General features: G+C 46.4%; 1 protein-coding gene across 1 annotated transcript in view; it reads left to right on the top strand.

Moving 5' to 3' along the window:
- TBC1D22A (TBC1 domain family member 22A) overlaps positions 1-15,529 on the top strand; it is a 407,894-nt gene that overhangs the window by 245,642 nt on the left and 146,723 nt on the right. The window contains exon 10 of the mRNA XM_007522464.3: positions 1,262-1,337. Within this exon, the coding sequence (XP_007522526.1) occupies positions 1,262-1,337 (76 nt within the window). The remainder of the gene's footprint in view (positions 1-1,261; positions 1,338-15,529) is intronic.

Below are 15,529 nucleotides of genomic sequence, written 5' to 3' on the forward strand. Positions count from 1 at the left end.
CCCCCCCCCCCCCAGTGGATCTTAGGGGCTCTGCTTAAGAAGGTCCTTCAGTCCTGCTGCCTTAGTTACTATCGTATTGCTGCTGTCACTGATCACCAAAGACTTGATATCCCAAAAAGAGACACATTTGTTCTCTGCCTATCCTGGCAGTCAGAAGTGTGGTGTTCATCATGTGGGGTCAGATGGCGGTGAGGGCAGGGCAGAGCAGGGCAGGGTCCTATCAGGAGGCTCCAGTCAAGAATCCACTCCTGTTTCCCAGTTTGTGTGGCTCAGCTGTGACTCCACTGTTCCTGTCAGAGGTAGGAGGGGCAGCCATTCACTGATTCTCTTGAAGCCCCCTCCCTTTTTAAGGACCCTCTGGATAGTCCAGGACAGTGGCCCTTTGCCTTCAATTATCAGCTCTGGTGCCCGTGGCCATGTGCCAGGAGTGAGACCCCAGATGTCTTTGGGGTTTATTATCCTGCCCCCCATCATCCTCACTACACAGGGCTGCGATCTTCCATATGTAACAGCGACCTCTGGCTGCTGACTGTGGCAGTTCTCTGTGTGTAGGGGGCTACTCCAGGGTGTAGAAGCATCCCAGAGTTTCTGTCTGGTGCTGCTCTCACAGGTGTTGACAGTGAACCCTGGTGTGCCCAAATGCCCTCCGTGCCACCAGTCCACCTTCTCAAAGCCTCCTACATGCCAGTGACACGGTTTCCTTGAAGCCTCACAGCAGTCCTCAAAGGCCAGGCTCAGATTCTTTTTGATGGATGATGAGTCCCAAGTCCAGGCATGTGACAGTGCTCACCAAGGCCACACAGTTCCTCCCTGACAGAGCTGGCTCCCCTTCCAGGTCTGTGGGCTGGTGGTTTTCCCCCACAATGCCTAGTTCCACCTGGGACCTTGCCTCTGATGCCAGTGCTGTCAGTACTGGGCACAGGCTCCATTCACACCTGTTCCAGTGGCCACATAGTTTATGTGCGGACGCCCAGCATGCAGCTTAAGTGTAAATGCCTCACAGTGATATGACACACCGGCCAGTGTTCTCTAGATGGCCATGCTCCCTCTGGCATTGGAATCTCGGCTTTACCTTCAAGCAGGAAACTTGGCTCTTGCAGGCGGTGCTGTAGTGCTGCCTCACACATCCTGCACATATCGGTCTGTGAAACGCCTTCAGTTAGCCAACTGTTACTCACCTCTGTCCCAGAAGACTGGTTCTGCTTTTGGAAAATGTGTCTCACATCCATGCATGTGACAAACGCTGTTATTTTCTCCTCAGGACAACTATACCTTTGCCCAGCCTGGGATTCAGATGAAAGTGAAAATGTTAGAAGAGCTGGTTAGCCGGATCGATGGTAAGCCAGTTGTCTGGGGATTCCTTTCTCCAAGGGGACGGGGGTGGGGAGAGGGAAAGTTGATGGTATGGGAGTGGGGGCCACCTGGGTCGTACCCCTTGCCTCACCGCACCATGATGTTATCCTCGGCTGGGCCCTGGCCCCTGGCGGGTGCAGGGGGCCACAGGGCCTTTTTATTGAAGCGATGTAATCATGATTCTGTGCCACCACTTCGCGGGAGTAATGGGGGTACTCTAGAAGCAGGCAGCCCTCACTCCTCATTAAGCCCAGTGATTGTCATCATCTGGGTGCCGGCGTGGTTGTTTATCGCTGTCCTCTGGCACTCTGTCCCCTGCCTTTGCACATCACTTTGCTCTCAAGGATGCTGGCGTAATTTCTCCATGGAATCCAATTAATTACAAGTCTAGAAATAACATCTTTAATATCATAGAAAAATTATAATGTGGGCTCGGGCAATTCTAGATGATGCTTTCATGTTTAAGTGGGGGCTTTAAAAGACTTTTCTTTCTTTTTTTTTTTTTTACCTTCATCCTGGAAATAATTCCCCCTATGATGTGCTGACTGTCATTTTGCAGTAGCAGAGTTTAATTAAATGAAAGTTGAGAGATAATGCTGCCTGTTCCAAGCATATTCTCCTGATAGTTTGTTAAATTAATGAGCAGAGCATGAACAGAGAGATACCAAGCAGACCAGGCAGAGACTTGCGATGCCAGCCGGTCAGTGGTGAGGTAGGGAACGATGAATGCTCCTTCCTAAAGGAGCGTTCTCTTTGTGGAGAAGTGTGTGCGCCTTTGCTTCCAGGTAGACATGGCCTCTTGCCTCCAGCACTGCCACCTCCCCATCCTCGCATGCCCCGGTGCACGTTTCCCAGCAGACACCATCACAGCCATCGTTGTCACAAGCAAGGCATTTGGTCTGGAAAACCAGTGAATGATATTCTAAAAAGGGAGGCATAAACTCCATTTTGCTCCTTGATTGAGTCTGGTTCTCAACCATGGATCTAATGGCTAGTACCTAATTTCCATATTATGAAGTTGTACCTAGTTCTTCTAGTAATACTTGATTTGATTCGGAGTTACATTTAGCTGCTTTTCAGCCTACCTATTGAAACGGCTCTCTTTCTCTTTTGCTTATGCAACTGTGTTTATGTGCATTTATTGTTAGCATTGCAGGGAGATCTGTTTTTGATGTTGGAGTTTTTCCCTACCAGCAGTTTCATGACTGCTCCCCAGCCTCATTTAGTTCTTTGAAATATGATTTGCAGTAGACATGAATTACACTTTCTTAGCAGCTTCTCCTCCTCGTATGTCCCTCAGATGGCATATTTTATGTTTTTGTGGAGGTTAGAAGTTGTGGTTAGTGCTCATTTGTTCCAGGGCTGCAGTTGGGGAAAATACTTGAATCGATTTTTCTCTGGTGCTGTGGTTCAGAAAGACTCACAGTGCAGCTTCGCTGGCTGATTGTTTAAAGAGCAGCAGCAGCAGTGGCCAGAGGGATCCCCACCAAATCTGCACTTTCTGCTAAGTTCCACTTTTACTTCTGCTGCAGCTTCTATGGACGGCCCTTGTACCTTGCCAATGTTTTCCTTGACAGGATCACTCCTCACAATAAAGACTTTCTCCAGTGGGGTGAACTCAAGAGGCTATTTGTAACTCTTCTTCTAATGCAACCTGGCAGAACTCACACAGTAATCTCAAAACAGGAAAACGCAAACATTTTTGAACAAGAAGTCTCCAGAGTTGCCAGAACTGGGGCTCTCTGGCTGTGGACGTCATTATCCCAGCAGTCCCCGAGGAGAAGCATCTGCAAATTTGGCCACCTGCTGCTTCCTCCCTACTTTTGTCACTCATCTTGGAGAAGGAATTTGTAGACTTGGGTCTTTTGCAGGCACTGTAAAGATTTCATTAAAGGTTGGATGTACTAGGAAAGCAAAAAAAACCAAAAAAAACAAAAAAAACCCCAACAAACAAACAAACAACAACAAAAAAACACTTAAAAAATGCTGCCTCACGTCTGCATTTTCAGAGAAGAGCATTTATTTCACATGTTCTTGACACTTTGGTGAATGAACACACCTGCATGAACATGTTACTAAGAAAGGTGAGGTTGCCCTTTCCCTTTTGATTTCTGCCCGTCTCTATCCAATAAATAAAGATAATTAACAAATTTTAAAAAAGGCACTGGGTGGTGGCGCACCTGGTTGAGCGTACATGTTGCAATGCGCAAAGAGCAGGGTTCGAGCCCCCAGTCCCCACCTGCAGGGGGAAAGCTTTGTGAGTGGTGAAACAGGGCTGTAGGTAGGTGTCTCTCTGTCCCTCTTCCTCTCTGTCACCCCTTTCCCCCTTGATTTCTGGCTATCCACTATCCAATAAATAAAAATAATAATAAATGCTAAAAAAGAAAAGAAAGGTAAAGTCATGTGGGCATGTCCCTGGCAGCATTAGGTTTGAAAAGAACTGAGTTACTATGAAGAATGAAGGAAGAGGAATTTTAGAGTTCTAGCAGGGTTGTCAAGATGTAGACTCAGAAGTCAGGGAAGGAGAGGAGGGAATCAGAGTTCTGGGGGAGGAAGGAAGCAGAGTGAGGGCTGAGTAGGGGCCAAAGGAGGACCAGCCTCACTATCTTCCTTTTCTTTCTTTGTGGGCAGAATGGCTAAAGGGCTTGTAGAAAGCACTCTGAAGCTGTGCTCTCTTTGGAGTTGGAACCCCTCCCTGCTTCTCCTAAGCCTCTAGTCAAAGCCTGCTTTTTTTTTTAAATATCTTTTTCTTTTTTTTTAAATATCTTTATTTATTGGATAGAGACAGTCAGAAATCAAGAGGGAAGGGGGTGATAGAGAGGGAGAAACACAGAGAGACACCTGCAGCCCTGTTTCACCACTCGTGAAGCTTTTCCCCTGCAGGTGGGGACGGGGGCTCAAACCCGGGTCCTTGCATAGTGTAATTTATGCGCTCAACCAGATTCACCTCCACCTGGCCCCAAAGCCTGCTTTATACACAGGACCATGCCATGAACGAAGAATGAGGGTGGTATCTGTTGGGGTGTTTGTGTTGAAATCAGGATGGGCTGGCTGTGAGACTGTGTGCTATGTAGGAAGAATTTCCAGAGAGAGACAGACAGACAGGCAGAGATGGAGACTGGCTGCTGAGAGACTTCAAGAGGTTACCCTTTGCTTTGGGAGTTCAGAACTTGCAGAACTGCCTACAGAATGAGAGATCGAGACTTGGCCTCTTCATTTTGAATTAAAGACAAAAGAGAGAGTTGGAGGCATTTTCACTTTCAGTGGTGGTAGGCTAGAGAATTCTATTTTTTAAATTTATTTATAAAATAAATATCGATAGCCCCCGGCTCCCCACCTGCAGGGGAATCGCTTCACAGGCGGTGAAGCAGGTTTGCAGGTATCTTTCTCTCCCTCTCTCAGGCTTCCCCTCCTCTCTCCATTTCTCTCTGTCATATCAATGACGACATCAGTAACAACAACAATAATGAGTACAATAAGATAAATACATAAATAAATATCGATAAAGCCGTATGATAAGATGGGTACAGTTCTACACGATTCCCACCACCAGTGTTCCGTATCCCATCCCCTCCCTTGAAAACTTTACTATTCTTTATCCCTCTGGGAGTATGGACCCAGGATCATTATGGGATATAGAAGGTGGGAGGTCTGACTTATGTAATTGCTTCCCCGCTGAACATGGGCCTTGACAGATCAATCCATATACCCATCCTGTTTCTGTCTTTCCCTAGTGGGCAGGGCTCTGGGGACCTGGGGTTCTAGGACACATCGGTGATGTTGTCTGCCCAGGGAAGTCAGGTTGGCATCATGGTAACATCTGTGATTTGGTGGCTGAAAAACATTAAGATATAAAGCAGAACAAATTGTTGACTAATCAGGAACCTAAAGGCAAGAATATAGCAGATGAGATTTGGGGTCTCCATTTTGGAAAAAGCTAGTAGGTCTATTTTAGGTGTATTCTAAGGGACCCATGACTTTACTAATATTTGCCTGAGCTTGACAACTAACATGCAGGTGGACCAAGGTATTGTCTGGGGAGATGGTGTCATAGTTGGAAATAGGACTAGAAAGCTGAATCAAGGAAGAGGCACATAGCTAGCACTGGGCTGGAAATTTATTTTGAGTACACTTCAGTCAGACTCTCTTTGCATAACCATTATGCTATCTACTTCCTTTGACTTTCAGTGTGTGAATGTGACAATCCATATGGAATGGAAGCTAGCAGTCACTGCTGTGGTTAGGAGGCTGTGTTTTCTGATGGACAACTTATAAATCTCAGTAGCTTAAATGACTGGATTCACTTCTAGTTCACACTACATGTCCATTGTGGACTGGTGAGGTGCCCTGCTCATTGTTACCACTTTGAGATGCCACTAGATGGTCATGGTCACCATCAGTTTTCCTACCTGATTCCAGTGTCAATGGGAGACAGAGTTTGGGGCTTGCTGTCTAAGCCAGGCTTTGGACAAAAAGTAGCACCAGTACCAATGCCTGTTTGGCCAAGCCAACTCACTGTGTTGCAGCCATAGTCAGGAGGAGAGGAGGTGTCCTCCCAGCACCATGCCAAGGAGAGCCTGGTATCTCAGTGGACGGTGTGAGGAACACAGAGTGACCATAGAAACAGTCACAGAGTCAAGAGCATATGCTCTCAGTCTTTGTATAAACTGTCAATCTATTATACTGCCCACTTACTAAATGATTTATATATACAAAATCAGCAGCTCAGATAAGTTATTCAGTCATTTACTGCTGCAGTAATAAATGCAGCAGGCCCCCCCAACTAATGTCATCTTATCCGACATCATTTCTTTATAACATTGATGAAAGGAAAAAAATCAATTCCTAATCGGGCCACTGCCCCAAAGATGCCCCAAATCTGCCTCCTCTTTCCTTTAGTGAAAAATGAGAATAAAACCTCTTTTCTTGCCTCACTGAGGCAGATGAAGGCAAATAAAAGCATGAGACACCCAGTGAAATCTGGATTTCATATAAATAACAATATAAACATACCCAGTGCAAGATTTGGCCCATACTGAAATCCACATTTTAGAGCAAACTGGCTCATTATCTGACAATTAAAAGGGTGGGTTCAAAGTTGGGCAAAGTCAAACTCATCCCCAAATCTGTACTCCCAGAGGTTAGAGTTTAAGTACTGGTTAAGCACACTGGTTAAGCACACGTGTTACAGTGCACAAGGACCTTGGTTCAAGCCTCTGATCCTTAACCTGCAGGTCGAAAGTTTTGTGAGTGATGAAGCAGGACTGCAGATGTCTCTCTCGTCTCTCTCCCTACCATCCTCTCTCCTTTTGATATCCAGCTGCCTCTGTCTAATAAATAAAGATAACAAAATATTTGTAAAAGAATTTAAATACTTCCTTCCATGTTATTTATTTGAAATCAAAGAATGAATTTGTATACACACATCCACAAGCATGTACACACACACACACACACACACACACACACACACACACACACACACACAGCCTTGATGGCTTGATGACAGCACTTGTAGTCAGTTCCTTTTTCCATTTTCCACGGTGCATATCTCATGAGAGTCTGTCCTTCCTGTTGCCCTGCACGTCTGAGGAGGGAGATCTGTCTTCCAGGGTGGATTTTTATATGTGGCCCAGACTTTTACCTTAGCCCTAAGCAAACTGAATTTATTCCACTTTTCACTGCACATAGGTCAGTCAGGGATGAAGCTAACCACCAAGCAGCTTTTTTTTTTTTTAAAGTGAAATTAGTCTTCTTCATTTGGTTTGGTCTGTTTCTAGCCAGTTTCTGCCTTACTATTATTTTCTGAAAGGCTGACTGAGGACCTCTTGACCTAAGGTGGACATACTCACTATCAGACAGAGGCTGACTGCCCTCTTTATGATGGGACTTTGCTTTTCAGTGATGCTGGGTGATGACCTTTGAGGTCTATTTGTCGCTTACTTTCTGGAACAGGATTGTGATGAGGCATCTGCCTGTGGCCGTCCAGACTTCTTCTTTGAACTGTGTTGGTCAGAGGCAGGTCACTGTTATAGGAGGAAACTCTTCTATCTGCCTTTCAGGTGTGACACCAGATGTGTGTTCTCCCTTACCCCCTTGTCCATCCTCCACTCTCCTCTGGATCTGCTGTCTTTAATGACACTGGCCTTCTCCAGACTCATTGTGGTAGAAAGACTCAGTGCTGTGGAGTGTGGTGTGGGGGAGTGTCTACAGGAGACCTTTGTGTTATGACTGGCTCAAGAAGATGTCACTGTCACACAGACCTAGGCCCAGGGCTCTCTCAAAGCTTCTGGGGCCCTGTCCCTTACCCAGCACTTGGCCATCACCAATGCTCCAGTAGCATGACGTGTGGCACTACTGAGGGACAGGTGGCATGTGCCCAGGACTCTGCACCAAGTTATGATGTCATGATTAGGGATCGTGTGCTGATAAAAAAGGGAACCACGTCACAGTGACTATCATTGTCACAGGAGGATGAGCATCCTGGCCCCTAGTAACTGGAAACATGTTGACCCACCAACAGAAATAGGGACCAAACAAAGAGATTCTAGAGTTGAGAAGGACAATGCCAGACTCAATTTGGGAGTCATTAGGAAATACTGAAAACGTCCTGACTTATCCTTCCACTGTGTAGGGAGTAAACACATGGCTGACTAGAGTCGAGGTCTGGCCTATCACACTCGAGGCTGTCTCCCTGTCTCCCTGTCTCCCTTCCCCTGAGTGGGAGTTGTGATCAGAGTTCACCCATGCTTGGCAGCCGTGTTTGCTGTATGTGAAACCTCACTCAGTGTGACCACCATCATTTCTCCTGTGACACTGAATGGCAGGTTGGCTGACATGCTTCTGACTATTGGGGACTGAGGTCTGGGGGCTCTGCTCTGCCATGTTGGGCCCTGGTGAAGGGCCTCACTGACCCTGGCTCTCTGGGCAGCTCTGCTTGGACTAGGGACACCCATTAGACCGGATGCTATAATATACCAGGGATACCAAGGTGTGGTGTTACTACTGTGGAAATTCCATCTGCTCTTCATATCTCTGGACAACAGTCTTACCTCATTGTGTTCAAAGGTTTCCTCTACTTATACATTTTCCCCTTCCCTGGTTTTTTTTTTTTTTAATTTAGGTTATATGTAATCTTAATGGAGTTTCTCTGAAAGCTGGCTCGACTACACTGCTAAGGTTAAAATGGACTTATTCTTTCAAAATAGAATTCAGTTATAGCTGGTAAACTAGATTCAGCTTTATTACCACCCAAGTGAAAATATTTTTATTATTGCTACAAGGTAAGCAGTCGGAGAGCGAGAATAAATCAGCGGTATGAGTCCAGCCCTGGGATGCTCATGTGCGACAGTGAAAAATAACAAGCTCCCTCTCCCCCACTCATGTCCTCATTAAGCCCCGGAATCGCTCATGTGAACATCTGGAATGATGGCTACACTTCAGCTGAGATACAGGCCCAGTGACTGCCACACACGCATGCCCGGCAGTGACGTACGTGGCTACCTTCAGTCGTGCTGAGAACCCTGTGCTACCCAGGAACATCTGTGTGCTGGCCCCCGCTCCCTGCACTCCCCCTGGGGCCATGTCCCAGGACCTGCTGCCTAGTGCCTCCCCGTTTGAACAAGGGTCGTTATGTCTGTGACTCCTGTGCTTTGTGCATCAGCTCCTGGCAGAGGCATAGACACAACCACATACGTCTTTATGGGACTCTAGAAGCCGAAGCTGGGTCTTCTTCTCAGTGTTGTGCGTCATGATTTTCTTAAAGTTGCATTCTTGGGAAGAGAGATGCTTTATCCAGTACAAAACCAATCAAACAAACAAGCAAATAAAGAACAAAAAACAAAAAAACATCCACTGGATAGTGTACTGCCTTGTCATGCAAACATCCCAGTTTTCAGCACAGGAAGAGGCTTCAGTGCTGTGTATTTTCCCCCCTTCTCTTTGTTTTCCTTAAATTCTTAAAAAAAAAAAATTATAAATTACAAAAAGGAAACACTGGCAAAACCATAGGATAGGAGGGGTACAACTCCACACAATTCCCACCACCAGAACTCCGTATCCCATCCCCTCCCCAATAGCTTTCCTATTCTTTATCCCTGCCACCAGAGTTATCGCTGGGGCTCATTGCCTGCATGTTGAAGCCACTGCTCCCAGTGACTTTTTTTTTTCTTGAATAAAGACAGAAATTGAGAGGTAAGGAGGGATAAAGGAGGAGAGAAAGAGAGACACCTGCAGCGCTGCTTCACCACTCATTAAGCTTCCCTTCTGCTGGTGGGGCCCAGGAGTTTGAATCTGGATCCTTGCACATGGTAATGTGTCTTCTCTTGGGTGTGTCACCACCTGGCCCTCTCTCTGTCTTTTCCTTTCTGAAAAAGTTAGGCTGAGAGCCGTGAAGTCCTAGTGATGACAGAAAAATACCATTTGAGGTCATTCAAAACATGTCCTATTAGGACTGCACACTTGGGTTCTAGTTGATCCGTCATCACTAACTCAGCTTTCTTGCTGCTGATAATGAGAACAGCCACTGTCTGTCACCAGCCCACAAGGCCCAAGGCTCTATTCTCAGTGCTCTTTGCACAACCTGGAGTTTTGTGATCCTGCCTTTAATAGCCTCATACCTTCTAGGCCTAGTGACCTCCATGCAGCTTCCTGCTCTGTCAGTCAGGAGTTGATAATGTGTGAGAGAGCCCCCCCCCCCATCTCTCTTAACCACTGGGGGTGGCAGTTTCCTGTGGCTGCAGAGCTTTGCCCTTCCCTGCCTGTACCCCTGGATTTCCATGGAAGCAGCTTCCCACAGTTGCACCTGCAATTCTGCCCCCACCAGGTCCTTGGCCTGACCCCAAAGTTCCTCTTGGGACCCAGGTCAGCATCTTGCATGTTCCAGCTGGTGCCCAGCCACTCTGTGACCTGGTGGGGAGGCCTGCAGGCAGGGCAGGAAATGGAACATGCCCTCTCCATGTTGGGAACAACTCTCCTCCCATTTGGGTACCAGCAGGGCTCTAGGGCGTCTTGGAGGTTGAATCCGCAACCTCAGGTGGGACAAAGCAATTTGCTTGTTCTTAAACTTTTGCACTGGAGAGCATGGTTGGACTTGACAGCTGAGGACTCTTTGTTCAGTATTAGAAGGTGAAATGTTAAAACGGTCACTTTGAGACCTCTTTCCTCCAGGCCTGCACTTAGTATAGGATCATAACAGGCTCCAGCACTTAAGCTCACCAGCCACCCCTGCTCCAGTCCACTCTATAGCTCAAAAGCCCCTGTTATGGTCATGATAGGATGGGTGGGAGACTTTGGCTACCTGGTGTGTGTGTGTGTGTGTGTGTGTGTGTGTGTGTGTGTGTGTGTGTGTGTGTGTCCCTTCCTCCCTCTCACGTGCAGGGGTGTGGAGGCTGGTTGAATATTTGCTGTCTGCACCACAGATCAGGCTTCCCTGAGCCTTTCCTTTGAGACCACTCAGAGCACTGGTACATAGAGTTCCAACCCTGGCTAGCATCTTGCTTTTGACTGTTCCAGAGGACCCTGTGTTTACCAAGACGCACTGGTGCCTGTCCTGCATGTGACGGCTAGTAGGCATGCTCCTGATTTAGATGCTCTCCTCCTTAATGAGGATATCTTTGTGACCCTCCAGCCTAAGATTGATGTTCAGCATTTATTGCCAATCTGAGACTAGTTAATTAAATTCTAAGTAGAGACTTCCAAACAAAGCAATTCTCCTTGACCTTAAGAGGAAAACATTGCTTTGGCTTTGAGTGTAAGCCATCAACTGAGTTTTGAGATGATTCCCCATAGTTGTTTTTGCTCATGCTTCCAAGCCGATGGGGAGAACACGAATCACTCTCTCCTTTGCAGGAAAGAGCAATGTCCCTGTACTCTGTCAGCACCTGGTGTCTCTGTGTGGCCTGCACATGCCATCCAGCTGCTGGCTCACCTTGGTCCAGGTGTGCATCCTAGATCCAATCCCTTCTGTGGTCTTAGACCACAGAAACTGCAGGGCAGCTGTTGGAATGACTGGTTGACTGAGACTTAGCTGCCTTGTCTCCTTTCTCCCTGCCTCTTAGAGCCGGACTGTCTTTCTGTCCAGCTCACCCTCTCTGCTTGGTCAGCTATCAGTGACCAGTGACAAATGTCTACCCCCTTCCAAGCACTGAGCCCTTTGTCTCCATGTTCAGATATCAGGCATAGTTTCTTTCTTTCTTTCTTTACAATTTTTTAAAAATTTATTTAAGAAAGGAGACATTAACAAAACTGTAGGATAGGAGGGATACAACTCCACACAATTCCCACCACCCAATCTCCATATCCCATCCCCTCCCCTGATAGCTTTCCCATTCTCTATCCCTCTGGGAGCATGGACCCAGGGTCGGTGTGGGTTGCAGAAGGTAGAAGGTCTGGCTTCTGTAATTGCTTCCCTGCTGAACATGGGTGTTTACTGGTTGATCCATACTCCCAGTCTGCCTCTCTCTTTCCTTAGTAGGGTGGGTCTCTGGGGAATCGGAGCTCCAGGACACATTGGTGGGGTCATCAGTCCAGGGAAGTCTGGTCAGCATCATGCTGGCATCCGGGACCTGGTGGCTGAAAAGAGAGTTAACATACAAAGCTAAACAAATTGTTAAACAATCATGGACCTAAAGACTGGAATAGTGCAGGTGAAGTGTTGGGGGGGGGAGGGGGTACTCTCTGCAAACTCTTGTGTACTTCTGCTGTCAGGTATATATTTTTCCCTGGTTTATGGACACGTGTGAACATATGCTCTATCTCAGGGGACCTGGTCTATATCTAGGTTTGGGGACTTTATTGGGGAGTGGACCACCTGGAATGGAATTAGAGAATACTATGAAAGGAAAGGTCTCACCTGAGTAATGAAGCTGAAGGGTTGTCATTCCACACCTGAAGTCTCTGGACACAGTCTGAAGTGAAGCATGCTGGGGTGGTACTGGTTGCATTGAGGCATAGTTAATAGAGAGGCCTAAGCTGGGACATTCAGATGCCACTCTGCAGTATCATGTTATGCTATTAGAAACAGCACTAGAGGGTGCTGACCTAGTGTAGTGGCTCTGCACCTAGCCTCTGAGGCAGAAGGGCTTCAGGTTCAAACCCTGTTCTCACCAGAAGCCAGAGGTTCAAAAAAAAAAAAGCAAAAGACTTGGGCAGGGCTAGATAGCACAGTGGATATGCAAAACGGCTCTCATGCCTGAGGCTGGCTCTAAAGTCTCAGGCTCAGTCCCCTGCACCACCATAAGCCAGAGCTGAACAGTGCTCTGGTAGAAAGAAAGAAGAAAGAAAGAAAGAAAGAAAGAAAGAAAGAAAGAAAGAAAGAAAGAAAGAAAGAAAGAAAGAAAGAAAGAAAGACAGAGAGAGAGGAGAAAGGAAGGAAGAAAGGAAGAAAGAAAGGGAGAGAGAGAGAGAGAGAGAAACAGTTGTAGTGGTGGAGACGGGCTACAGATGAGTGAGGCCATCATGCCATGAACACTTGACTTTGGGCCTGAGTCCATGCCTTCATGATTGAGCATATACTTTTTCTGAAGTCTCTATCTTCTTTCACCTCCTCTTCCCTTCTGGACATGACTGGCTGTCAACATGGGGATTGTCATCTCTTCAGAGGCGACAGTTACTCGGAATATGATTTGGCCTAGGTCACTCACCCTGCTCCGGGACTCCTGACGTAAGATTAGAGTCAGCCCTCTCTGTCACCCTCATTGTTCTGGTCAGTCTCTTGTTGTCCTAGGGACTGGACACGCCCCCCCCATCTCTGTGGGTGTTGACTATAGTGAGTGAAGGCACAGTGGTGACAAGCAGCACAGTAGTGACAGGCCCTGGACGTGGCTGGCTATGGGAGACCTTGGGGAGTGGTGCAGGCAGATGGACAGGAGCAGTCCTCACACCTCAAGATCTCCACAGGAGAGAATTCATGCTACAGAATTGTCACAGGCTACTTGTTTCTCAGCTCATTTTTAATTAACTAATTAATTAGGTAAGTAAGTAATCTTTACCAGAGCACTGCTCAGCTCTGGTAAACCATAAGATTTAGCTAGGGATTTAGCCTGGGGCCTTTGGTACCTCAGAAAAGCCTTTTTGCATAAGCTTTATGCTTTTTCCCTAACACCAGAGAGTTAATTGTTGAATATTACCAGCACAGATGATGTGGAGAGAAGGGGTCAGGTCAAGACCTTGCCATTTTCCTCAGGGATTTTGATTTCCTGGTAATCTCCTGGTAGATCTACTGGTAGAGGGGTTTGATCAGGATTACGGCAGGAGTGTGGAGAGTGAGTTGACTTGGAGTGACTTGTTTTTGCCTTCTTCTTAGTACTATTGGGAACACTGCAGTTTTTAAAATGTATACCTTAGATTACGGCCTATTAAGTTTTAAAGACATTGAGTAAGACTCTATGTGCCATACTGGTTTTTTTCTTGATAAGACTGTGAACCAAAATAAATATTCCTATACGTGCACATATGGTGAAATGTTATTATCTTTATTACGCATTAGTATTTTATGTCTTTACTCGAAGACATAAAATGGAATACTTTCTTCCCTTCAAAACACATCAATTCCCTCAACTAGATGCTGGCCTTTAGTAATAGTTTGTGTTGAAAAAAATATCTGAAAAATATCTGAATATTATTTTAGAAAGGACTTTGTTCCAGTGAGCAGGATAGGAGCATCTTTCCTACCTATCACCCATCCACTCAGCCATCCATCCATCCATCCATCCATCCATCCATCCATCCATCCATCCATCCGTTATCCCATTGCTGTATAAAATTTTTACTGTTTTGCACCTTGGATCTCGGACATAGAAAGAAATCAGGAGGATTTGAGCACACGTTTTAACAGGGGAGATAACTATGCAATTCCTCAGACCATGACAGTGTGGTGATTGCTCTCATGGAGTCTCTAGACTTGGGCTAGCAAAATGGTTCTGCAGAAGATCCCCATACCTGAGGCTTTGAAGTCCCAGGCTTAATTGCTAGCACTAACACAATTCAGAGCTGAGCAGTGCTCTGGTCTCACTCAGTCTCTCTCGTTCATTTAAATAGATAAAATATTTTTTAAAAAATAGTCTCTAGAACACCTAATAGTGTGGTGAAGAAGGCCAGTTTTCTTCTCTGTAGTAGAGGGGTCAGAAGGGGCTTCACAAAGGCAGTGATGTGTGAGCATAGTCCTGAGGAGGGACAGGACTCAGATAAATGTTTCTTTATTTCCTTTTATTTTTTTTCCCTTCTTCTTCTGTGACTGTATTCTCAATCTTAAAATGTACTGAGATTGATATGAAAACTGTATATCTGAGCCATTTGTTAGCTAGTAGTAAGTTTTTAATTTGCTTTCTTCCCCATCTAAAAGGGCTGTGCTTGTGAGTGTGAAGTGTTAGGCAGGGGAACTATCTTTTTTTTCCCCTTGCCTGATTGTTTTTTTTTTTTTTTTTTTTGCCTCCAGGGTTATTGCTAGGGCTCAGTGCTTGCACTACAAATCCACTGCTCCTGGAGGCCAAATTTCCCCATATTTGTTGCCCTCGTTGTTTATTGTTGTTGTTATTATTATTGTTATCATTGCTGTCTTCGTTGTTGGATAGGACAGAGAGAAATGGAGAGAGGAGAGGAAGACAGAGAGAGGGAGAGAAAGACAGACACCTGCAGACCTTCTTCACCACCTGTGAAGACCTTCTTCACTCCCCTGCAGATGGGGAGCTGGGGGCTTGAACCGGGATCCTTACTCTGGTCCTTGCGCTTTGCACCACGTGCGCTTAACCTGCTGTGCTACTGCCTGCTTCCCCCGCCCCCCCCCTTGCCTGATTTTTTTTTTTATTTAAAATTTTTTTTATTTTTGTTGTATTTATTTAGTCTCTTTTGTTGCCCTTATTGTTTCGTTGTTGTAGTTATTATTTTTGTTGTTACTGATGTCGTCGTTGTTGGATAGGACAGAGAGAAATGGAGAGAGGAGGGGAAGACTGAGAGGGGGAGGGAAAGACAGACACCTGCAGACCTGCTTCACCGCCTGTGAAGTGACTCCCCTGCAGGTGGGGAGCTGGGGGCTCGAACCGGGATCCTTACGCCGGTCCTTGTGCTTTGCGCCACGTGCGCTTAACCTTCTGCTCTACCGCCCGACTCCCTCTTGCCTGGTTTTTAACCATGGTTCCTAGGCTGGAACTGAGGGAGAGTCTCGCCTGAGCTGCTGGAA

The sequence above is a fragment of the Erinaceus europaeus genome, chromosome 4 (assembly GCF_950295315.1).
Source record: "Erinaceus europaeus chromosome 4, mEriEur2.1, whole genome shotgun sequence".
NCBI lineage: Eukaryota > Metazoa > Chordata > Mammalia > Eulipotyphla > Erinaceidae > Erinaceus > Erinaceus europaeus.